The sequence below is a fragment of the Mesoplodon mirus genome (assembly GCF_964341445.2).
Source record: "Mesoplodon mirus genome assembly, chromosome: X".
NCBI lineage: Eukaryota > Metazoa > Chordata > Mammalia > Artiodactyla > Ziphiidae > Mesoplodon > Mesoplodon mirus.
The window spans coordinates 95,822,790-95,847,732 of NC_138981.1; the positions used below are offsets into that span (position 1 = coordinate 95,822,790).

General features: G+C 40.6%; 1 protein-coding gene across 6 annotated transcripts in view; it reads left to right on the forward strand.

Moving 5' to 3' along the window:
* Nucleotides 1-7,871, forward strand: part of PAK3 (p21 (RAC1) activated kinase 3) — a 122,534-nt gene extending 114,663 nt beyond the window's left edge. For all 6 annotated transcript variants that reach the window (XM_082610615.1, XM_082610614.1, XM_082610616.1 and 3 more), the window contains one exon: nucleotides 1,218-7,871. In XM_082610615.1, the coding sequence (XP_082466741.1) occupies nucleotides 1,218-1,307 (90 nt within the window). In that variant the 3' untranslated portion in view covers nucleotides 1,308-7,871. The remainder of the gene's footprint in view (nucleotides 1-1,217) is intronic.
* Nucleotides 7,872-24,943: the final 17,072 nt, after the last annotated feature.

Sequence of the window (24,943 nt, forward strand, 5' to 3'; positions counted from 1 at the left end):
GCCGCAGGAGACAGGACATAGAGAGCCTTGAACACCAGGCTAAAAGGTAGGGGCTATAGGCAGTGGGGAAACACTGAAGATATCTGAGGGACACACCTGATGAAAACTTTGTTCAGGAAGATGAATCTGGTGGTATGCAAGAAGAATTAGCAATAGAAAAAAATGGAGGCAGGAAGATAGGGGGGTTATTGTTATAATTTAGGATTAAGTTGATTAGGCCTAGGGAAAGCAAGAGATAATTGTAAAAGGCATTGAAAAGGAAGCACTTGGTAACTGATTGCATGTAGAACATAAGGGAGAGGAACACAAAAGTGACCTACCTCAGAATATCAAACCAGTGGTAGAGTTCAGCAAAAGCAGAAGTGATAGAGGATAATACTACAGTGGCTAACACTGATTGGCTTCAATGTAGCTTACAAGGAACTGTAAGCTGTAAGTTCAAGGTGGCAGAAGGACATTCAAAAGGAAATATCCAGCAGGCAATTAGAGAAATAGGACCAGAATTCAGGAAAGACATCAGGTGCCACAGTGGACATTTGGGAGTCATTTCCATAAAGCTTGATGAGAGGTTGGAACCATGAAAAGGAATGAGCTGTCCAAGGAATTAAATTAGAAAAAGAAGATAATGAGAGTTAAGTTCTGGGAGGTGGGAAGAGGAAGTGAAATCAAGGAGGAAGATAGAGAGGGAGGGAGTAGTCAGTGAGCATGTGTGTGGAAGAGAATCGAGACAGTAGAATGTCACAGGCCCCCAAAGAGAACATCTCAAAGAAGAAAGGGCTATTCACTTGTTTGAAGCACTGCAGAGGGGCCAAAAAAGAAACGGTGGAGACACACTATTGGGTTTAGCAGATAGGAGGCCATTGATTTCAGGGTCAAGGTCTTGAGTGGTCAACAGAATGCAATTGTTTAAGCATGAGGGCTGCTCCAGATAAATTCATGGATTTAAGAAAATCAGAAAGTTAGACTTGCAAACACAGCAAGATTTTACAAGACCCCTACTCTGAATTTCTAGCTCTGCCAGTCAGCTTCTAGAAGATTTCATGACACCGAAGACCAAAAACATCTGAAGGACAAAAGCTGGCACTATTTTTTAAATGATGTTTAATTGGATCCACAAAATACATTTTCATGAAAAAAAGACTCCTTGAAAGTGTAAAGTAATATACTTGTTGGAGGAAAGAATTCTAGTAATTCCTCTTTTTTTTTCCCTTTTGCAGCATCCATTTTTAAAATTAGCCAAGCCTCTCTCCAGCCTGACTCCTCTGATTATCGCTGCAAAGGAAGCGATTAAGAACAGCAGCCGCTAGGACTGCAAGCCTTACCCCACACCATCTCCCTCATGAGTAAGACTGAAATAAAACTCCACTGCAGGAAAGCTGGAAGAAAAGACAGTTGAATGGGGTGGGGATTCTTTAACTTTCAAATGAATAGAAACTTCTTATAAGCCTTTTTCCTACTCCCTCAGATTATGTAATTTATTTGTAAGCCTGAATCGCAGCCCAAACAGGGCAGCAATGTCGAAGTGGCCATAAAGTGGTCACTTCTACCGTGAAGCGAAAGAGCCAGTAGTGAATCCCCTCATTTTGTGCATTCACTTTGAAGAAAAAAGATTTCTCAAAGATGCACTCTCCCTCTTCATAGTGTTGTGTTTGTTTTTAAGTTAGAGAGTAGTCCCTCTTGCATTCGAACCTCCTTCAAAACTCCTTACCCAATGTGATGTTTTTCACTTGCATTGTCATTAGATGTCCAGAAAAAAAAAATGTCAAAACGTTTTTTTTTAAAAAAGCAAGTAAAAAACAAAAACAAACAAACAAAAAAATAATAAAACAAAACAAAACAAAAAAAACCCCAGAGCAAGTACTGTGTGAACATGTGGAAGTCCATGCCCTAATAGAGTTGAAATTTTTTATTCTTCTTCTATAGTGGTGGCTCGGTTTGTGTACCTGTTTTTCTGCATTTGTATTGGAAAAGGTTTCTTTTATGACATTTTCCAAAAGCAGAGAGGAATATGTGTGTTCAGGAAGGGCTTTTAAAAACTCTATGTCTAAAAGTTCAAATGGTGAAATCTTATCACATTTTCATGATGATGCTTAAGAGGTAGTTGATTTATCATTTGTATAAACCAGCTCGTTCATCTTCACGATACCTGAAAAAAGACACACCAAAACTATGGCACTCCAGTTGGGTGAGTCCAGGTCTTAAACCTAGGAAATCCTGATAGGAGAAACCATACTTAAACAAAGACGGGACTTTCTCCAAGAGCCAAAAGGAAGATAATATAAGCATGCAATACTGAAATCCTTGTTGGACAGTAAACAAAGATAACAATACCTAATTTAATCCTGTCTTGTCCTTGTGGAATGTAGGTAACTGTAAAATAGGCACAACAGGAGGAAACAGACCCATTAACCAACATTTGCGGCTGGTAAAAATTATTTATCTTGACAATTTGTAACGTTAAAAATTTTTTTAAAGATCTGGAGAACAGAAATATTGTAAGCACTCAACTCTGTAATAAATGGGAGGTCAGTGAAAACTCCATCCCAGTCAACATTAGGCTCTAAGTACTTGTTGCCATTTTCCCTATGTGTCACCAATTTCTGTTTCTGGATATGGTGTGTTCATACTTAGCCCTTTGGGCTTTTGAATTTTAAAAACATGTTTGTAAAGATCTTGAAGTTCTCCAGTGAAAAGCATTTGGGTTTGCAATCATATACCCCAAGAAATATCAGTCCAACTGAATTCCTTTTGTGGCTTGGGAAAAATATGAAAATTTGACTAGTATTTCACCGTGTATCAATTTATTAGAAATTCAACAGTTGCCACTTCCTGAATCTTCTGAGTGTAGAAAAATATCTGGAGGGTGTCTGCATAGAAAAGGATACGCTTCTCTTTCGAGTGTATTGTCAATTTTATAAATTCTGCATAGTTGTTTCTCTAAGCCTTTGAAAAGCTAGCAATTTGTGCAGTAGAAGGCTTCTTGATTTGTAGTATGTCAAGAATCTGAATAGAACCTATCTACATCCAGCAAGAGAGGGAAAGAGATCAATGCCATGGGCCTCTCTCCTTCTCTGCCTAGGCACATCAGTCGATATAATTATCTATCCATTCCTTAAAATGAAAGCACTTTCTTTAGAGAGTTTCTGCTAACCATACAGTGCACGTGTTTATGTTTGGAGATGACACCACTGGTGGATTTCCTATTGTCTTCTTTGACTGTGAAATTTGGGAGGGGCTTGACCCCCCGCCCCAAAAATGTCCACAGTGGGATAAAACAACAAACATGAAAAGATCAAGTGGTAATATTAATTTGAAGCATACTATGTTATACTTCACAAAAACATGGCTGGGCCTGAAAATTTTAATGCCACATTGTTTTAATGAGAGAGAGAGAGAGAGAGAGAGAGAGAGAGAGAGAGAGAGAAGCCTTAACTTTGATTTCATTTAAAATTAAGTATTTTTTAAATTTTTCATTCATAGTGCCAGGGAATTCAGTGAAATAACACCTGGGATGCAAATAGAATTCAGTACATTGATAACTATACCCTGCCAGGGGAGAGAGCCCCAAACCTGTTTGGGAAGCCCTAGTTATCTGTTAGCATCCCTTACATGTCATGAAGGCCTTTTTTTGGTGGGGGGAGACCTGGAGCAGTGACCCTTCAGGTTACTGTAGGCGGAGAAATGGCTGCTCTTTTATGCTTTCAATTCAGTGTATCAACAAGGAGCCTGGTACTACTTCACCATAGCCCGTTATACCAAGATTTTATGGTAATATATCCCAGTAGGCTTTACTCTTACAAACTTATATCTATGTAAATTTTAAAATGAGAACAGCTTCTAAAGACCCTTCCCCGCATTGGAGAGTTATGTATATTTCTAATAAGTATTAGGAAGAAGCTGCTTCTCCTGCCAAAATGATGCTGAAGGATTCCAGGTGGTTAATAGTTTATTCGCTTTCCCTGCATTTTTTTTTTAGCTCATCTTGACACAGGTGAATCTATCCAGATCTTTGAAATCGCTCGTGTGCCCTGAGATAATAAGGGTACATCGTCGAATGTTGATTCCAAAATGTCCTGAGATAGGGATAGGGCAGTGGGAAAGTCAGGGAAGGGTGAGAAGCACAGTAGAGATTATTTATTTAAGAAAGAAAAGAACATTAATGTTGTAGCAAGGATCCGGTACGTTGTCATAATCCCCTCAAATCAGTCACCATGTTGGGTAATGACTTCGTTCTTGCTGATCTCGTCTGTGTGTCATTGTAAATATTTGTGTGTCTGTGTTCCATTTTGGCTACTGGATGGCCAAGTCATGTAAGAAGATTTAACTCAAGTATTTATTCTTTAATTGTGTTATTCAGATTTCTTTCAGGCTTGTGAATTGCACCCCAATGTTTGAGTTTAACCACCTGATCCCCACATCTTTCCCTCCCCTGTGAAGCACATTCCATTGCTAAAAGAAAAAGAAATATGAAATTGCTTCATGTCGTCTGTATAACTGTTTTGATAGTTTGAGATGTTTGTCTATAAAGGATATTTCTCAGCTCAAAGATCGTGTAAATAATTATATTCCTTTGCTCAGTGGGTTGTTTATTTCTAATGAGGCTGCCGGTTCTCAGAGAGAATCAATAAAATCACCTTTAAATAACATAAACAGGGAAGACAGCCATGTAAAAATAAGTGTGCATATGGGCAAAGACTGGGAACACAGACAATTGAAATCAGTGGTGTTAGGGTGGCGGGATTATGTGGAATTTTTTTTTCTTTTTACAATTTTCTTTGATATTGTTCTAATATTGCTTTATAATAAACATCAGAAAGGGAACTATAGAAACATAGAAAAGACGCCAGAAGCAGACGCCTTCTGGCCAGAGCCCAGAGCATGCAGGGCACAGATATTTGCTAGTTACAATTATTCCATAGGCTTTATATTTGCCTGGGTGCTGAGGTTGGCACACGCTTGGGTATGGCACATGCTTTCTTAGGGGACTATTATCTACAAGTTAAAGCTAGGGAAATGTCACTATTAGTACAACAAACGCATCCTTCTGCTTTCAAACTGGGTGCCCCCCTCCACTTTAGTGTGGCCTTGAGGTTTCTGTTTGGGTTACTTTAGATTGGAGGGGTGACCTTTGATCAGCCCCCTTGATAACATCTGTTTCAAGTATCGCCTTTCTGGATCACTTTAGCAGATTTTCAGGTTGAATCTTGGAAGAACAGAAGGATAAGATCCCCAGCTCCCACCATTTCCTTTTCCAACAGGGTACGCTGTCATTCAGGTAGGATTTTCTTTAAATGAACAGTAGGCAAGTCCCATTGATTTCAGTAGAAGTTATGACTTGCACTTAAAAGCTGACTGAAAACATTAAGACAGATATTTAGAACTGCCCTGGCCTGTTGGCATTCAGTCATACTCCTTTTAGCTTTGGCCTGAGATGGCGGCCTCTATGTACTTTCTGTCTGGCCTGATTATAGGTTGTATGCAGTAACTACTGTCATTTTTAAACAGAAAAGGGGAGACTATCTACCCAAAGAGATGAATTTCCTTCTAACTCACCAAAGAAATTGTAGGTGAGGACTTTTATAATGCGGTAGTGGCCTCAGGTGTTAGTTTCACCAAGTGCAGACCTTGTATCTAGAGAACCCACAGGCTTTCCTTTGGCCATTCTCAACATATAATCTACTTATGAGAGTCTTAACCCTGCCCTGCCCTGCCCCATTGAACCTCATGGTCCTTTTCTTAGCTACTTGCAGTTAATATTCAGTTAAACAAAGGCATGGCCAGTGATGCAAGCTACTCCCAGTCTCTGAGCAAGAGGACTGAAATTCAGCATTTGTAAATTGACAGTCTAACAGACCCGGGATTTTGAGTGAATTTAACACGCAATTCTGAACATGTATTTGCATGTGGATTGGGAAGGAAATAAATGGGACCTTGGAAATAATGGGACTATTCTTCCTAAGAAAGAATTTTTCATCAAAAATGTGTTTCTGATAGAATCTTTCTGTTGGTCAGCTTTAATATTTTTCCACTCCTTTTCTGATCCCACACTCCTTTAGTAACCAAATGAATATAACCCGACTCCTCATTCATTGGGGATGTCTGTTTAATATTAAACAATATCTAACTGACTCTGCAAACGCGGGAACTGAGATAATCACTTCCATGTGCACACTTCTATGTTCAAGTAGACAATAACGAGGAACATTTACTGCCACATAATACATTCACACTTGCAATATAAACTTACAGAAGCCAGTTAGTGCCCTCAGAGTCTCCTTTGGAAGCTGCCATCAGGCGAATGCTATCCCATAATACCAGTAGAAGGCAGGTACCGTGTTCACCTGATTTAGGACCTACGAGGAAATCAACAGCAATTAGAGAGAATCAGTCAGATGTAGTGGAAGAAGTACTAGCCTAGAAGTAAGGATACCTGGATTCTAATAAAGACTCTATTCCTAACTTACTATGTGACCTTGGGCAAGTCACTTAACCATGTTATGGCTGTTTCCTTATCTATAAAATAAGGGTATTGGACTAGATCTCCAAGGCTTTCCAAAAGCTACAACATTCTGTGGTACTGTAGATTGCCTTGCTAATTCATCCTGCTAAAGTGATGGCAAATACCACATGCTTCAGCCTGGGTCTCTTATGTTGCAGTTAAACAATAGGACTATGTAAGATGATGCCAAAAAAAAAAAACCCTCGAACAAATGAAGCAAATAATACTAGAGAATGTTGATAAAACTTGTGGCAGCCTTCCAGTTCCTTCACAGTTGTTTTGTTTTTGTCCTAATGTTCCTTTTCTGTTGCGTGGTCCCAGTTTTCATTTTCCATACACTCTGTACGTAAAGTCTGGTTTTCATTAAGCTGTGGCCAGTATTTGCTACTAGAACAGAAATACACTGTCACACATGCTAGAATAGAACGATACTTGGGCCTCTTCTTTCCTACGAAGTGGTGTTGGGCTTTATAGAGTTTACTTCATCAATGGCACAAGATGTCAGAACCCATGCATTTTAATGGCTGGGACTACTGAGTGGGGCCTAAGCATTTGCAGGTTGCAGAGAGAAAAAGGCAAAAGCGATTATATATGCTATTAGCATTAAGGAGTGTTGACAAATCCACTTGTTGGGAACCAAAGATAGCATTTCTGGTGATAACTCCCACAGGGATTGGCCAGTTGAATGAGTATGCTACTGGAAAGAGGATAAACTGGTAGTGGACAGTCCCAATGCCCTGCCCACAGCAGTGCCAACCAGCCCTGAGTGTGAAATTCAAGTTCAGTGTGTGTGCTTGTCTGTGGTGTGTTTTATGGACCCGCATATACTATATTCATTAGTGATGATAAGACCTTTCACAGAATTCTGTAACCATTAGTGGGTTGAGTTTTAAATCTCAGTACATCAGCAAGGAAGAGACAGATCACAGGGTAGTGATGGCTACTGGGATTATACTCATAATATCCAGACAAAACAAGTTAAGGAGGATCTACATTTTCATTGTTTATCAGAATTGTTTCTCATTTGGCTGTGCTTTACTTTTGTTAAAATGTGTTATCTGTAAACCCATGTGTAGTGAACTTCTTATGTAACTTTGGATTAAAGGTATTTATGGTCTTCCTGTTTGTTTGATTTTGTTTGATTTTTAAGTAAGTTATTTCTTTTGTAAACCTGCTGATGGTATGGTTCCATCCTTCTGACCTCAGCATCCGATCTTTTTAAGGACTTTTGTTTCCAATATTGTTATTTTAAATTGTGGTTGAAGCAATAGAAAATTGAAATATGGATTGTGCATGACTGTGTCTTGAGTGTAAAAATATTGCAGTTTGAAACTTGGACCTAAAGTATTGCAAATAAAAATGACAAACATCACTGAGCTGGTGCTTCTCTCTTCTGTCACCTTTCCACCCACCCCCTTGGCATTGGCATTTACCCGATTCACGGGTTGGAGGATAGCATTCTCCCGCAGGTATCAAGTCAGGGAAACGTCCAGCCTTGTAAGCAATATGGGAAATGTCCTGCAGATCCTACCACTAAATAACTCAGGCCCAGAGTCTCCATCTGGTTTTTACATAGAATAGCTGAGAGAGACAAATGTGTAAACTCAATGCAGGGCAAAAGGTAGATGAAGGGAAACTGCCGAAAGAAACCATATGTAATAAATAATTTGTTTTTGCTCATCTTTCTGCTTGGAAAATTCTGAACAAGTAAAGCCATCTCCATAATGTTTAGTTTTTATCTTTTTTTTTCAAATATTTGAAAAAATTTATTTTGTATCAAGGCGCTAATAGTTTGTCTATCTTTTTTTTATTAGTTTCTGCTTTATAACAAAGTGAATCAGTCATACATATATATCTGTTTCCACATCCCTTCCCTCTTGCTTAGTTTTTATCTTATATCTAGAATCAAGGGCCACAGTTCACAGGAGAAGTTCTAAAACCATGTTACTGAGAACATTCATTCATTCATTCACTTTTTCATTCAAAAAGGATTTATTGAGCTCCTGCTGTATGTCAGGCACTGTGGACTTTTCTGAGAAAGATAACTTTTCTTTTAAAAAGAATCTCCAAGTGTGACTAAATGACAATAAAGTTCATTGAAAGCAGCTAAATGAACATATTGGAGTCAGGTTTGTCAGAAACTGAGTCCTCATGACAAGCTAAAAACGCCAGGGATTTAGCAACCTGGAGGTTTGTTACCCTTGTAGTACTTGTACAGTGGGGATAGTGTTCCTTCTGGAGCTTGTGTATATAATTTGATACCTTTGTGTAAGTGGATACCCAGTGGTACTATATTTCCTTCGAACGTTTTATATATCTTACCAAATGCTATTTGGTTGTTTTCAGTTCACTGGATTTACACGCAACCTTTATCTCTCTCACTGACTCTCTCCATGTTGAAAGCAAGAGACATTTCTGTACATGTGAATGGGCAATTAAACGAGAATCCCAGTCGTTAGCCTTTAGCCAAGCTCTCTACTGCCCATGCGCATGAATTCCTATGTTGCCTCTCCCACTATTAGCCTCATGGCCTTCCAACTTGGATTGACAGATTTCCTCCATTTTTCTATCCCTATTAAAGTAGAAATACTTTTTACGTGTTAGCAGGTTAGCAGTATCTTCCATCAGAAAAGAAAATTTCAAAGGCATTTCCCATTGTCACAACAACTTAGAGGAACAGGGTCCCAAACAGTGATAAATGTCTTACTCTGCAGCTCAGCCCTACTAGCTCAGTTGCTGGAACTCTAGCCTCATCTAAGTCCCTGACCTCCTAGTGAAGGGGGAGGGGTAATACCTGAAGTGCCTCCCACATTGTGGGTGTTCTCTACATCCCACGCAGCCCTGGCCTCCAGACACCTGGGTGGTATCTGGTGGCTTTCCACATACCTGCATCAAGCACCACTGCTGTCACTGCCTTCTGCTAATCCTGTACCAATGCCACTTTCCCATTGCTACTGTTTGCCACTCTGCTGATCTATATCTTCAATAGCCACACCAGTCCCTGGTGCTAGGAGCCTCTGGGGAGGGCAGTGGGGTGACTCATCCACTTACTTGCAGTTTCATAGCAGGTTGCTTTTTACTGGGTTTCTTTTTTTTAATTTTTATTGAAATATAGTGGATTTACAATGTTGTGTTAGTTTCAGGTGTACAGCAAAGTGATTCAGATATATATACATATAATGTATACATATATTCTTTTTTTTTACATTCTCTTTCAATATAGGTCATTACAAGATACTGAGTATAGTTCCCTGTGCTATACAGTAGGTCCTTATAGGTTATCTATTTTATAACTTGCTTTCTTTTCTATACCTGACAGCAGAAGCCCTTCTCATGAAATCAACTGATTCTGCTACATCTTTGAATGGCTCTTTTTCCATTTCTTTTTTTTAATTGATTTATTGATTGATTGATTTGTGTTTTTCTTTTTCTTTCTTTTTTTATTATTAGTTTCTGCTTTATAACAAAGTGAATCAGTCATACATCTTTTTCCATTTCTGGCACCTCACTGAACCAGGGAACAAGTCTGGCCTTCGTTTCCCCCCTCCCTTCTTGGGGCTCGTCAGGTCAACCTGTGCATAGCCTGGCCCCTTTCAGGCCCACCACTTTCCATGGAAGTTAATCCACAGCGTCTGCTAGAGACATTCCTTTATAAATTCTCCATTTTCTTTCTTTTTTTTGTGTGTGTGTGTTAAGCGGGCCTCTCACTGTTGCTGCCTCTCCCATTGCGGAGCACAGGCTCTGGATGCGCAGGCTCAGTGGCCATGGCTCACGGGCCCAGCCGCTAAACGGCATGTGGGATCTTCCCGGACTGGGGCACGAACCCGTGTCCCCTGCATTGGCAGGCAGACTCTCAACCTCTGCGCCACCAGGGAAGCCCTAAATTCTCCATTTTCTTCCAAGCAGCCCTCCTTGGAATAAAATGGAAATTGGCAGTTTGGTTCCATTCTACGTGTACTTTAATGTTTTCACTAGAGTACCCTCATCCTGTTTCCTAGGGATATACATTCCCACAAAGTATGAAGCAACAGGCTCTGTTACCATTGGGGGAAAATGGGTAAAGCGTGCATAGGAATCTCTCTGTTTTAGTTCTTACAACTCCACGTGGATCTGCAATTATCTCAATGAAGTTTCCAACAAGAAAAGCAACAAACTGCATGATACCTCCCCCGTGACATTTCAGAGGTCGTGGCAAGGAGATAGGATGCAGGCTGGATATCATGTGCCAATCCATTTCCGCCACCAGCTGCTAATTACCTTGGTATCAAGAAGTTCCTCCCTAACTTAATTCCACCTGTCCCTAGTCCTGCCCATCTGAGGTAGTGAGAATTCCCACTTTCTCTTCAGGCACTTCCGAGGCCTCCCTGGGAAGCAGGGAACTCAAATCTAATTGCCTATGAGTTCTTCCCTGTGAGCATGGATTGACCGGCTTCTCAGCCTACGGTGTCCCACGAGAACAAAATTCATAATGAGAAACTTTTAATTCTACAACAGGTAAAGCTGAATTGCTGTGCCTTAAAATACAGGATGGGAATGTTATGTTCCAACAGTGTTATATGACAGAATAAAGCTCTTGATGTATCCTGAAACCCTGCTGTAGGCACAAATGAGAAGCCCTGCTATGTTTTCCACATTTTCTTTCTAAGCCCTTTTGAACAGACATTAGGTGGTTAAAATCTCCTTCATATTTAAATGGCTGTGTGACATAATTCCTAAAAAATTGGAATCTCACTTGAATGAGGTACAGTTATTCCTCTAGCTATTCAAGTAGAGAGAAGGGATTACCAAAGTAGTCCCCTTCAAGACGATCTTAATCTCTGGTCATATTGGTCCATTGCTACCTTCAGCAATGATTGTTCTTCTAATTTTGGGTGTATTGTGCTTGGGAAGGTGTTTTTCACCTGAAGCACAAGTGCGTATGTCCTAATCTGCTTTTGGGGTATTCCTAGCATAAGACTTGACTGTGAAAAAGGCAATATTGTCCCAGTTTGCAATATAGCCTTCTAAATCCTTTGGATAAATACTGTCTAGATTCCATACGTGATCATCAATCTCACCAACACGTCTAGCATCAAAACGCTGCGGCTACCACACAGTGTGCAGACCCACGTTACCAAATCCCGAACAATAAAGGTTTTATCTGCCACACTGGGAGACAATCTATCTCAAGAGGTTCATGTAAGAAGCTACATTCATGAATTTTTAAAATTCCATTGAAGATACCTCTCCCGTGACAGAGTTACAGGGATGTTACTTAGAGTGATGTGTTTATCGATGACACAGGCGTGTGTATTAATATCAGAGTAGCCTATGGTACCAGGATAAATATCTGGAATCTAAAACATTTCCCTTTCATAAGAGGATGCTCATAAGAGGATCAAAAATATCAATTCCAGAATCAGTGAAACTCTTTTTGTTTAGCTCCACGGTACACTCCTATGATCTTTTCTAACTCATTATCTGTATCATTTTGAGGGTTATTAACACCTACCTTAAGCCCTCCTTCAAACTGTGTATGGATCATAGCATTTTATAGGTTATTAAATAAGTCAAAACCTTGATGTCATCTGCACTAACATCTGTACTATAAAGGTTGCATTGTTGGCTGTGCTGGGCCTTTGCACTCTCTATGACCTTCCAGGAATCACTGTTCCTCTGATGGGAAAGCTGAGGCTCAGCACATGGCCATAGGCTTAATGATCCATAAGATGCCACGTGCCCACTTTAGTTTGCCTCACTTTCTCAGGTCTTCAGGTTTTCCACCATCTTTTCTTTCACCATCTTGGCCTCACAATCAGAGGCTCCCTACCACACACACACACACACACACACACACACACTATAATGAATAATTCCCAATCACACACACACACACATTTTAATGAATAATTCCCAATCACACACACACACACACACACACACTTTAATGAATAATTCCCAATCTCAAACACACACACACACACACACTTTAATGAATAATTCTCAATCACACACACACACACACACACACACACTTTAATGAATAATTCCCAATCACACACACACACTATAATGAATAATTCCCAATCTCTCTCTCTCTCTCACACACACACACACACACACACACTATAATGAATAATTCCCAATCACACACACACACACTATAATGAATAATTCCCAATCTCACACACACACACTATAATGAATAATTCCCAAGCATGTTGTTCTTCGTCATTTTCATGGGTGCCTGTCTACACCTGACGTAGCCCCTCCAGACCAAGTACAAGTTTTGCTCCTCAGACTCAAAGTGTTTAAGAAGTAAAGGAATGAACCCTGCCTGGAGGGGCACTTTGCTGGCTGGCATGTGGACGGTGGCCCAGTGGCTTTCCCTTAATTACCTATTGGCTGGAGTACACACTGTGACCCACTGTGATAGGTTCACCCCATTTTTCTTCCTGTCTATGGATAGGGCAACCATTTGGGGCTCACCAGGGAGGCCCCCGATTCTTCAACATCACTCAGCATCCCTTCCTGCAGCTCCTGTCATCATACTTCAACATTGCTCTGGTGCTTCTTCCATTCAAGGTTGCTGCAAAATGCCTTGGGGAGTGGTAATCTGCGTGTCTCTAGTAGTTTCTACTTTAGTCTAGATATATATTATATCAGCTTCTTAAATTTCCATACCTTCCACTTCCTCCCCCATAGAAGTCTCTGGATAGTGGGTTTTCCCATCAAAAATAAAATAATGAGAATAAAATCATCATTCCTAGTAGGGTAGCACCCCAGTACCAAGAATGCTCCATCCTGGCCCCCACCATGTCTTTTGCTCTTGCCTCAACTAGACTGGACCATGTGCTGTCAATTCACTCGAATCTTGTAAATTATGGATCTCCCTTAGGCTGACATGGGATTATGAGTTTAGATTTCAGGGCTACAATTGCATTTCACTTTTCTTATCTAAGTGTTAGTATCAATTATAAAAATAGGATAAATATACATGATGGGGCTGTGAAGAATGAAGAAGTTGACATATCACAATGCTCATTTGGTCACAAAGTAGGTACTCAATAAATGGTAGTTATTATTATTATTATCCTTTTAAAATATTCTGGCCAATTGGAACAACTTCAAGAGTAACCACTGCCCTATCTTCTTTATCTGAACCTAGGGGCAGGACAGGAATAAAGGTGCAGACGTAAAGAATGGACTTGAGGACACGGGGAGGGGGAAGGGTAAACTTGGACGATGTGAGAGAGTGGCATGGACATATATACACTACCAAATGTAAAATAGATAGCTAGTAGGAAGCAGCCTCATAGCACAGGGAGATCAGCTCGGTGCTTTGTGACCACCTAGAGGGGTGGGATAGGGATGGTGGGAGGGAGACGCAAGAGGGAGGAGATATGGGGATATGTGTATATGTATAGTTGATTCACTTTGTTATAAAGTGGAAACTAACACACCATTGTAAAGCAATTATACTCCAATAAAGATGTTTAAAAAAAGTAATTAATAAATATTTTGTGGGGACACAATTTGAGATTATATAAATACCTGTTTCCCCATCAAACTTTCCCCTATTATTAAAAAAAAAAAAAAGAGTAGCCACTGCCCTGGGTGAATTTCAGCTGGCAGTCCAAATGCGGAGAAGTATTTCTTCCATAGTGCAGTAGCCATTGTTAGAGACCTTCTAGTCCTATGTAGGACCAGACTGGGAGGGCCCTGGTCGGTGAAGTGTGTAGACAGTGTGAGTATGCACCCCATTTTCCCCCATCTCCATCCAAAAGCAAGAAATCTTTGCTAACACTGGTGGCTTGCGTCTGGGGATAGCATCCAGTTATGTGCCTCACATTTGTATTTCAAGTCCTTATCCATCTTTAGCTGAAATAACCAGTTCTTTAATAGTTACCAAATCTTTTCCCTTCCTATATTGCCAAATCCATTCCGTAATACTCTTAAAGCCATAAGACAATATTCTTGGGGAAAATCCAGCTATTTCAATTTATTTTTAGCAGGAGGCATTACAGCATCCATATAATACATAGCTGACCCATAACTGAACCATGCAATTAAAATTGGGCAATCTTATTGTATTTAAGTTATACTTCAATGAAACTGACTAAAAATACACAACAGATCTTCCTCGACTTATGATGGGGTTACATCCCAATAAACCATTGTAAGTTGAAAGCATTTTAAGCTGAAAGAGCATTTTTTTCTTTTCCGCTACGCGGGCCTCCCACTGTTGTGGCCTCTCCCGTTGTGGAGCACAGGCTCCGGATGCGCAGGCTCAGCGGCCATGGCTCACGGGCCCAGCTGCTCCGTGGCATGTGGGATCTTCCCGGACCGGGGCACGAACCTGTGTCCCCTGCATCGGCAGGCGGACTCTCAACCACTGTGCCACTAGGGAAGCCCCTGAAAGAGCATTTAATACACCTAACCTACCAAATATCATAGCTTAGCCTAGCCTACCTTAAACGCGCTCAGAACATTTACATGAGCCTACAGTTGGGCAAAACCACATAACACAAAGCCTATTTGATAATAAAGTGTTGCAGGTCTCATGTAATTGATTGAATACTGCACTAAAAGTGAAAAACAGGAGGGCCTTCCCTGGTGGCACAGTGGTTGAGAGTCCGTCTGCTGATGCAGGGGATGCGGGTTCGTGCCCCGGTCCGGGAAGATCCCACATGCCACGGAGTGGCTAGGCCCGTGAGCCATGGCCGCTGAGCCTGCATGTCCGGAGCCTGTGCTCCACAACGGGAGAGGCCACAGCAGTGAGAGGCCTGCGTACCTAAAACAAACAAAAAAAAAAAAAGTGAAAAACAGAATGGTTGCCCAGGTAAAGAATTGTTGTCAGTGTATCAATTGTTTACCTTCACGATCGCATGGCTGACTGGGAGCTGTGGCTCACTGCCACTACCCAGCATCACAAGAGACTATGGCACCACACATCACTAGCCTGGGAAGAGATCAAAATTCAAAATTCAAAGTATGATTTCTACTGAATGCATATTGCTTTTGCACCATCATGAAGTCGAAAAATTGTAAGTGGAAACATCCTAAGTCAGGTACCATCTGTATATGATTTTGAGTGTGAGAGTGTGTGTGTGTGTGTATTTGTGAATATATGTATATAAAATCTGACCACCTTTACCGCAACCAATCTGATCCAAGGCATCTTCATCTCTTGCTTGGATTGTTACAGTAGCCTCTTAACTGGTCTCCTTGCTTCTATGCTTGCCTAACTATAGTCTCAACGGGACATTCAACATAAATCAGAACTCTCCAATGGTTCCATATTCCTCTCAAAGTAAAGACAAAGTCCTTATAATGACTTACAAGGCCCTCCACTGTGTGTACCCCCCTCCTTTTCATCCCCTTCTATTCTCCCCTTCACACGTTCTGCTCCAGGAACACTGGTTCCTTGTTAGTTCCCAAACTTTTCAGCCACGTGTTTGCCTCAGAGCCTCTGTGATGAGTGTTCCTTCTTATTGGAAAACACTTCCCTCAGATAGCCACACATCTCATGTCTCACTTCCTTTAGGTCTTTGCTCAAATATTTCTTTTTCAACGAGGTCTACCTGATTACCCCATTTCAACTGCTTTTCCCCCACCAGAATTCCTGATATGCTTTCCCTGGTCCTTATCCTCATAATATCTATCAACATCTTTCATGCTCTACCATTTCATCTATTTCTTCTATCTGTTGTCTGACTCTTCCCAGTTGAATGTAAGCTCCACCAGGGCAAATATCTTTTTTTTAAAAATTCCCTGAGGCATCCCCAGGCACACAGCAGTCATTCTATAAACGTTAGATAACTCAGTGAACGTTGGCTGTTCCTTTCTTCTTGAAACCCTGTCTTGTCTTGGTTCTGTGACCACTCTTTCCCGATCATTCTCTTACTTCTCTGTTTTCCACTTCTCCAGTTCCCTTTTCAGAGTCCTACTTCCAACCATCCTTCACATGTAGGTGTTTTCCCAGGATTCTTTCGTGGTTTATTTTATTCACACCCAAGTCTCCTACCCCCACCTATATCATAACTCCCAAACTAATATCTCCAGCCCGTATGTCTCCTCTACGCTTCAGATCCTAATTGTAAATACATCTACCTACTTGAAATCTCCACTAATGTGTCCCAAAGTCACTCGATACTCAAACTGTCACAAACTGAATGCATTAGCTCATATTCACCATATCAGAGCCTCTCCCTGTGTTCTGTCTCCCATAAATACCCAAGTCAGAAATCTAGGCATAATCCTTGAGCTTCTCTTCATTTTTATTTACCCCTACTGTCTCCTCAGTTACCAAGTTCTTATGATTCCTCCTATTAAATATCTTTTAAACTATCCTTTACTCTTTATCCCCAATATTTGGGGAATATTGCAGCAAAATAAGTAAGGAAGGCCTGAAGGAACCAGTCTCCTAGTTTCCATTCTTGGCACTCTTCTGATTCACACTGCTGCTAGTGTTTGTTCAGAAAAGAAAACCTGACCATGTCATGACCCTTCTTAAATCCTTTCCATGGACTCTCTGGCACCATCAGCATGGACCCCTTGCTCTCCATTATATGCCCTTCATGTGGATCCTTATATCAAGTTCAAAAGCTTGTCTAATCCTTTCTAAGCAGAAGCCATGACCCCTGCTTATAGATCCATGGAGAGATATGGGAACCACATAACAAAGTCACATCAGTAAATCAAAATTAATGATCCCTATGCCAGTAGGGAGTGGAAAAAAGATGCTGAAGAACATTGACTGTAGTTCGTGATTGCAAATTCTCCCTGTATGATGATCCCATAGGAAAAGCATATAAGGCCAATGATATAATTAGTTCTGAGGCTGAGAACGCACAGACTGATAAAGAGGGAAGGGCATCTTTGTACTGGGCAACATTCAGAAGAAATCACACCGTGTTCTCTCTTTCATAGTGTTTGGATTTGCCCTTCCAATTGCTGCAAGCCAGCCTCCATCCAGGAAAGTAAGCTAATTCTCCTCTCTCCTTGATGCTCAAGAAGGTATAGTCCTTCAGGGAGAACAGACTTGTGGTTGACAAGGGGATAGGGGTGGGGGGAGGGATAGAGTAGGAGGTTAGGGTTATCAGATGTAAGCTATTATATATAGAATGGATAAACAACAAGGTCCTACTGCATAGCACAGGGAACTATAGTCAATATCCTGTAATAAAACATAATGGAAAAGAATATTAAAAATAGAATGTGTATATGTATAACTGAATCACTTTGCTATACAGCAGAAATTAACGCAACATTGTAAATCAGCTATACTTCAACTAAAAAATAAACAAATAAAAACAATTTTAAGAAAGAAGGTATGGTCCTTGGCCAATAACCTGGATGGGTTCAATATATTCAGAATCCTTGGAAATGGCCTTATAGTGGTCTAGAGATAGACACACAGAAATTTCCCATTATGGAGTAAAATGGGTTCTTTACACAATTGTCACTGAGACCTTATCCCAAAGGTTTTACCAGGTGAGAGGTCTACACTAAAATCCAAAAGTATGAGTGTTGTTGGTTTGTCTGTAAGTCCAACCCTGGGACAAAAGGCAATGCCCATCTCTGGGCAGAGCTCTTCTGGAGAGATGTACTGTGCCAGAGTCCAGGTTAGCTGGGATAAGAACCCTGGCACAGACTACAGACTTCCCTTGTGACCCTCGACATCTGTAAGGAGAATGTGGGAGCAACTCAACAGCCTAAGAAGGTCCAGAGAAAGGAGGTGAGACCCCTCTGCTAGGTCTGGGAAGCAGGGTTAAAAGGGGTTTGGACAGATGTTTTCATACTCTCAGTGGTCTCAGGGCGTGGGAGCAGTGGGACTATCAGAGGCTCTGGAGTTAGAATAACTTTGTTTCAAATCCCACCTCTGCCACCTAATAGCCCTATGAGTTTGATCCAATTTCTTAACCTCCCAAAGCTTTCACTTCATCATCTGTAAAACTGGAATTGTTATACCCATGTAAAATGTCATTGTAAAGATCGAATGAGACCATGTTGTGGGAAAATGCAGGGCACTGGACTTGGCAAACAATATGCTCTTGATAAATGATAGTTTTCCTCTACCCTTGCACAGCATGGGACTATACAACAGAGAGTGGGAATTTTGTAGAGAGTCTACAAAACCAAGAATTCTCAGGGTCAGAACTGCCTCTTTTTGATATGCCCCAGTTCCAATGGCAAGGTCTTTGTTTCTGTTTCTAAAGGACCAGTTAGAAACAACACAAGAGGGAGATGGGGCACTTGCTGAGAGGGGGCCTTAAATGGGGTTAATGCACCATTTTATAAACAAATAATATTAGTTTTACTTTTATCTAAAAAGTAATGTATGTCCCATGTTCATTTTGATGTTGTTAAATTAAATGCTATTTAACATTGTTAGATGGCAATATTACCCAATTTGATCTACACATTCAAAGCAATCCTTGACAAAATACCAGCTGGCTCTTTGCAGAAATTACAAGCTTACCCTAAAATTTATATGGAAGTGCAAGAGAGCCAGAATAGCCAAGACAATTTTGAAATGGAAGTACAAAATTGGAGGTGTCCCATTCCTGATTTCAAAACTTACTACAGAACTACAGTAGTCAAGATAGTCTAGTATTGGCATAAAGACAGACTTATAGATCAATGGAATAGAATTGAGAGCTCAGAAATAAACCCATACATTTGTGGTCAACTGGCTTTCAGTAAGAGTGCCAAAACTATACAATGGTGAAAAGAATAGTCTTTTCAAGAAATGGTGCTAAGACAACTGGATATCCACAAGCAAAAGAATGAATTTGGACCCTTGCCATACATCAACATACAAAAATTAACTCAAAATGGGTCAAAAATCTACATGAAAGAGCTGACACTACAAAACTCTTAGACGAGGACATAGGCATAAATCTTGTGACATTCGATTAGACAATGGTTCCTTAGATATCACACCAAAACCATAAACAACAAAAGATACAAAAATAGATACATTGGACATCACCAAAATTAAAAACTTTTTTGCTTCAAAGAACACCATCAAGAAATAGAAAAGACAGGGCTTCCCTGGTGGCGCAGTGGTTGAGAGTCCGCCTGCTGATGCAGGGGACACGGGTTCGTGCCCCAGTCCGGGAGGATCCCACATGCTATAGAGCGGCTGGGCCCGTGGGCCATGGCCCCTGGGCCTGCGCGTCCAGAGCCTGTGCTCCGCAATGGGACAGGCCACAACAGTGAGACGCCCGCATACAGCAAAAAAAAAAAAAAAAAAAAAAAGAAATAGAAAAGACAACCCACAGAATGGGAGGAACTATTTGCAAATCACATATCTATTAAATGAATTAGATCCAGAATATATAAAGAGAAACTATAACTCAATAATAAAAAGACAACCCAATTAAAATGGACAAAGGATTTGAATAGACATTTTTCAAAAAAAGATGTACAAATGGCCAATAAGCACAAAAAAAGATGCTCAACATTCTTAGCCATTAGAGAAATGCAAATCAAAACCACAATGAGATATCAACTTCACACCCACTAAGATGGAAATAATTAAGAAGACAGATAATAGCAAGTATTGGCAAGAATGTGGAGAAATTGGAAACTTTATACACTGCTGGTGGGAATGCAAAATGGTGTAGCTACTTTAGAACACAATCTGTCAGTTACTCAAACAGTTAAGCATACAGTTACTGTGTGATCCAGCAATTCCACTCGTAGCCACATACCCAAGAGAATTGAAAATATATGTCCCCACAAAGACGTGTACACAAATGTTCACAGCAGCATTATTCACAATAGCCAAAAAGGGGAAGCCACCCAAATTTCCATCAATTGGTGAATGAATAAATAAAATGTGGTATGTCCATACGACGGAATATTATCTGGAGATAAAAAGAAATGAAGTACTGATCCATGCTACAGTATAGCTGAACCTTGAAAATATTGTGCTAAATAAAAGAAGCCAAACACAAAAAGCCACACTTTGTATAACCCTATTTACATGAAATGTCCAGAATAGGCAAATCCATAGACACAGAAGGTAGATTAGTGGTTTCCTAAAGTGGAGGAGAAGGGGATTAGGAGGAAGTGGGGAGTACAGGGTTTCTTTTTGGAAGTGATGTAATTGTTCTAAAATTGATTGTGGTAACGGTTGCTCAACTCTGTAAATAAACCAAAAACCATTGACTTGTACACTTTAAATTGTTGAGTTGTATGATATGTGAATTATATTTTTACTAAAGCTGTTATAATAAAAAATGATACATGTCCATTATAGAAACATGAGAAAATTCAGAAAAACAAAAAAGAAGAAAAAGAAACTCCATTCACAATAAAATTTTTTTTCTGATTCCCAGTTGTCCTCAGGATTGGTTAAGTCAAAAATGCCTAACCTGGGGGCTTCCCTGGTGGCGCAGTGGTTGAGAGTCCGCCTGCCGATGCAGGGGACACGGGTTCGTGCCCTGGTCTGGGAAGATCCCACATGCCGCGGAGCGGCTGGGCCCGTGAGCCATGGCCGCTGAGCCTGCGCGTCCGGAGCCTGTGCTCCACAACGGGAGAGGCCACAACAGTGACAGGCCCGTGCACCGCAAAAAAAAAAAAAAAAAAAAAAAAAAAAGCCTATCCTGAAATATAAGACCTCTAATGATTCGTTCCGTTTACTGCTTGAACGTCATCTTTCATCATTCCCACATTGGCACCATATGTTTCAACCATAACGAATTGTTTTTCTCCAAACATTCCATGCTCCCTTGCAAGTCCCTGCACTTGCACACGTCATTCTCATTGCCTGTCACTGTTGGTCCCTCCCTCCTTCATTTGGCCAATTGTATTCATCCATCAGGTTTCGGCTTAGACATCACCTCTTCCAGAAAGCTTTCCCTGACCCCAGGGATTGGGTGTACCTCCTTGGTGTCTAACAGTTCTCTGTGCTTATTTCTATCAAATCATTCACTCCACATAGATTTTTTTTTAATTAAAATCAAATTATGAACAAAGCTTCCAAGATCTCTGGGGCAATATAAAAATGTCTAATAGTCATGTCACTAAAGGTCCAGAGGGAACAGAAAAAGGAATTGGTGCAGTAAGTAATTTTTGAATAAATAATTCCTGAAAACTTCCCAAACTTTGATCAAAGACATATATTTACACATTCAAGAACTCAGTGAACTCCAAACTGTATAAACATAAAGAAAATCACTCCTAGACAGATAATAGTACTGGTGAACACTAAAGATAAAGAAAAATTTTGCAAGAAGATAGAGCAAAATGAAACATAATATATATAAAACAAGAATTTGAATACTGTGGATTTCTCATCAGAAACCACAGAGGGCAGAAGAGAAAGGAATAATGTCTTTAAATCGCTTAAAGGGAAGAACTGTCAAACCTGAATTCTATATCCAGCAAAAATATTCTTCAGGAACGAAAGCAAAATAAAGATATTCTCAGATGATGAAAAACTAAGAGAATTCATCAACAGATCTAAAAGAAATGCTAAAGGGAGTTCTTCAGGGTGAATATAAATGATACCAAAGAGAATCTTGGAACTTCAGGAATAAAGACGCAAAACAGAAATAGTAAATATAAAATACTATTTTCCTCCCCTTAAGTTCTTTAAAATATGTAGGACTGTTGAAAGAAAAAATTATAACATTGTCTGGAGGAATTTTTAATCTATTCAGATGTAATACCTATGAAACTTTAAAAGATTAGAAGGGGATGGTAAAGTGGTTATAAGGCTCCACTTCTTAAAAATTCATTTATAGTAAAATTCAGTTGAGTTTTGAGAAATGCATAGTCATGTAACCAACGAGACAACTAAGATACACAATAGTTCCAAAATTATGAACCTAATCATTACTCCCCAAATGTTCCTCTGGTCACTTTGTATTTCTTTCTTCTCTCCCCTCCCCACCTCCCCAGGCAACAAATGAGAAGTTTTATATCACTACAGAGTAGTTCACATTTTCGAGGTTTTATGTGAACGGAACCAGGCAGGATGCACCCTTTTTTTTCTGCCTTCTTTCAGCCAGCATAATTATTTTGAGTCATTTATGTTGTTATCAAATAATACATATTGATACGTATTAGTGCACTGGATTCCTTTTGGGAAGACCAAGTCTACTGACACATTATATGTGTTCATACGTACATATACACATGTGTATGTAAGTTACAGAGGTAAAGATTCTGAGAGAAACATTTGGTATTTGTACAGTTCTTGGTACAATATTATGGATACACAGCTGGTACAGATGTAAGGAAGATGTTACCACTTTCTGGGGGACAGCATATTTTTACGGAAAAGTTCAAGGTTTAGGAGTCGAATAGACATTATTATCTGATTAATAATCATTATATGATTACTGACTAACAACCCTGAGTTGTTACATATTTATGTGTTATTTATCCTCTCTGATGTGTGATAAATGTTATTTATCCTCTCTGTTCCTTCATTTCCTTATTTTTGTAAAACAGAGATAATAACACTTCATATGTGAATTAAAATGAGATTACATATATAAAGCATTGAGCATGGAGTCTGACACATAGCAGACAATCAAAAACGTGTTAGTTCTTTTTGTTTTCTACCTTTTTTTTCTACATCTTTATTGGAGTATAATTGCTTCACAATGTTGTGTTAGTTTCTGCTGTATAACAAAGTGAATCAGCTCTAAGTATACATATATCCCCATAGCCCCTCCCTCTTGAGCCTCCCTCCCACCCTCCCTATCCCACCCCTCTAGGTAGGTGGACACAAAGCACCGAGCTGATCTCCCTGTGCTATGCAGCTGCTTCCCACTAGCTATCTATTTCACATTTGGTAGTGTATATATGTCCATGCCCCTCTCACTTCGTCCCAGCTTACCCTTACCCTTCCCCGTGTCCTCAAGTCCATTCTGTACGTCTGTGTCTTCATTCTTATTTGGGGAAAAAATTTCTCATCCTTAAAAAGTGGTAGAGCGTTTGAGCTTAATCATAATATCATAGTGCCATCTGGTGACCATATAGAACTATTACATTATCTGTATCAGAGACTTCATTTCTGAAAAAGTTCTACCACATCTAAATGCCTGTCTTTAAGATGTCATCTCTAGTGTGCTCTGGCTTAGTATTGCAGGGACAGGGAATGAGGACTGTGCTTGAGGTCAGTTCTCCTGAGCTTGGAGATGCCTCCCCTGTCTGGGCATCCTGTCCTGTCAGGAGGAAGAACTCAGGGAAAAAGGAGAGGTGTTTCCCTCCTAGCCTAACCCTAAAATGGGCAGATGACAAACTAAGTGTGGAAGCAAGTGAATAAAGTCTTCACATCCATTCTGCTCTCAGGGATATGGTGGGAGGGAGGATGGTATTGTCTCCTGTTGGAAGGCCTGCCCTTGAACCATCTGGCCACTGTAGCTTTGGCCTTGAGTCCAATCTCAGAGGGGTTTCAAAATCATGTAACCCCTGATATCACACAAATACCCCTAAATATGGACTAGAAAAGGACCCCCTCTTCATTCTACCAGCCCCTCCCCCACCTGGATGAATACAGCCAAGGCCTCTGCATCCATCAGACTTAAGCCTGGGCTCCGGTTGCAGGAAGTACCCCTCCTCCCACCCCCACCTCTAACCGCTCGCAAAGGAGTCTCAGCAGACGGCCACTCTTACCATCTCTCCTGTGCCACCAAATCAAGTCAAGACTGGTCAGTTTATTAAACGTGAACTTTATTGTGATTTAGATTATGTAAGGCAGTGTGGTGAAGGCACTGCAGAAGTTAGACTGAAAAACATGGTAGGAAAAGGAGCGAGCTAAGAAAATTACAAATTTTTTTTAAATGATCGCGTACTGGACTAGACTAAGTATACTACAACTATGTCACTTTATTCGTCATTGCAGAAGCGTTGAAATATTCTAGGAGGTGGAGCTTGGGGGATGGGGAAAGGCTTCATGGAGGAGGTGGCATTTATGCTGGGCCTTGAAGGAGGGGTAGAATGTTGATAGAGGAGAGGGAGGGAAGAACATTTCAAAATGACTGACTCTAGAGAAAATTCTATAGAAGGACTGAAAAAAAAGAGGGCAAACAAACACCCCCAGGGAGTGAACATTCCCAACTGGGAGAAAAGCCTGAGGGGTCCCAAGCCCCCCAGATGGGGTCTTCAGTACCAATGATATCAGGAGGCACAGGACAAGGGCTTGTCTGTAAACCTAGCAGCAGCAGGAGGTTTCACATTTGCAGTCAGGGGCCCCAAACTGGCTGGACTAGGCCTCGATGGAGTCTCTCATCCTTTTATCCTGCGTGGTCCTTATTCATCCTTCCTCTTGCCCGCTGACTGCCTGAACGGTAGTTCGTGCACGCCCACGTGCACGTGTGTGAGTGTAGGTGTGTGTGGATGCATGGGGGACCGAGGCTTTGTCTCCCACTGCAGCTTCTTCCACTTTTCCCTCTTGTGGCACACAGCTGGCTTCCATGGAGCTGGAGCTCGGGCTCT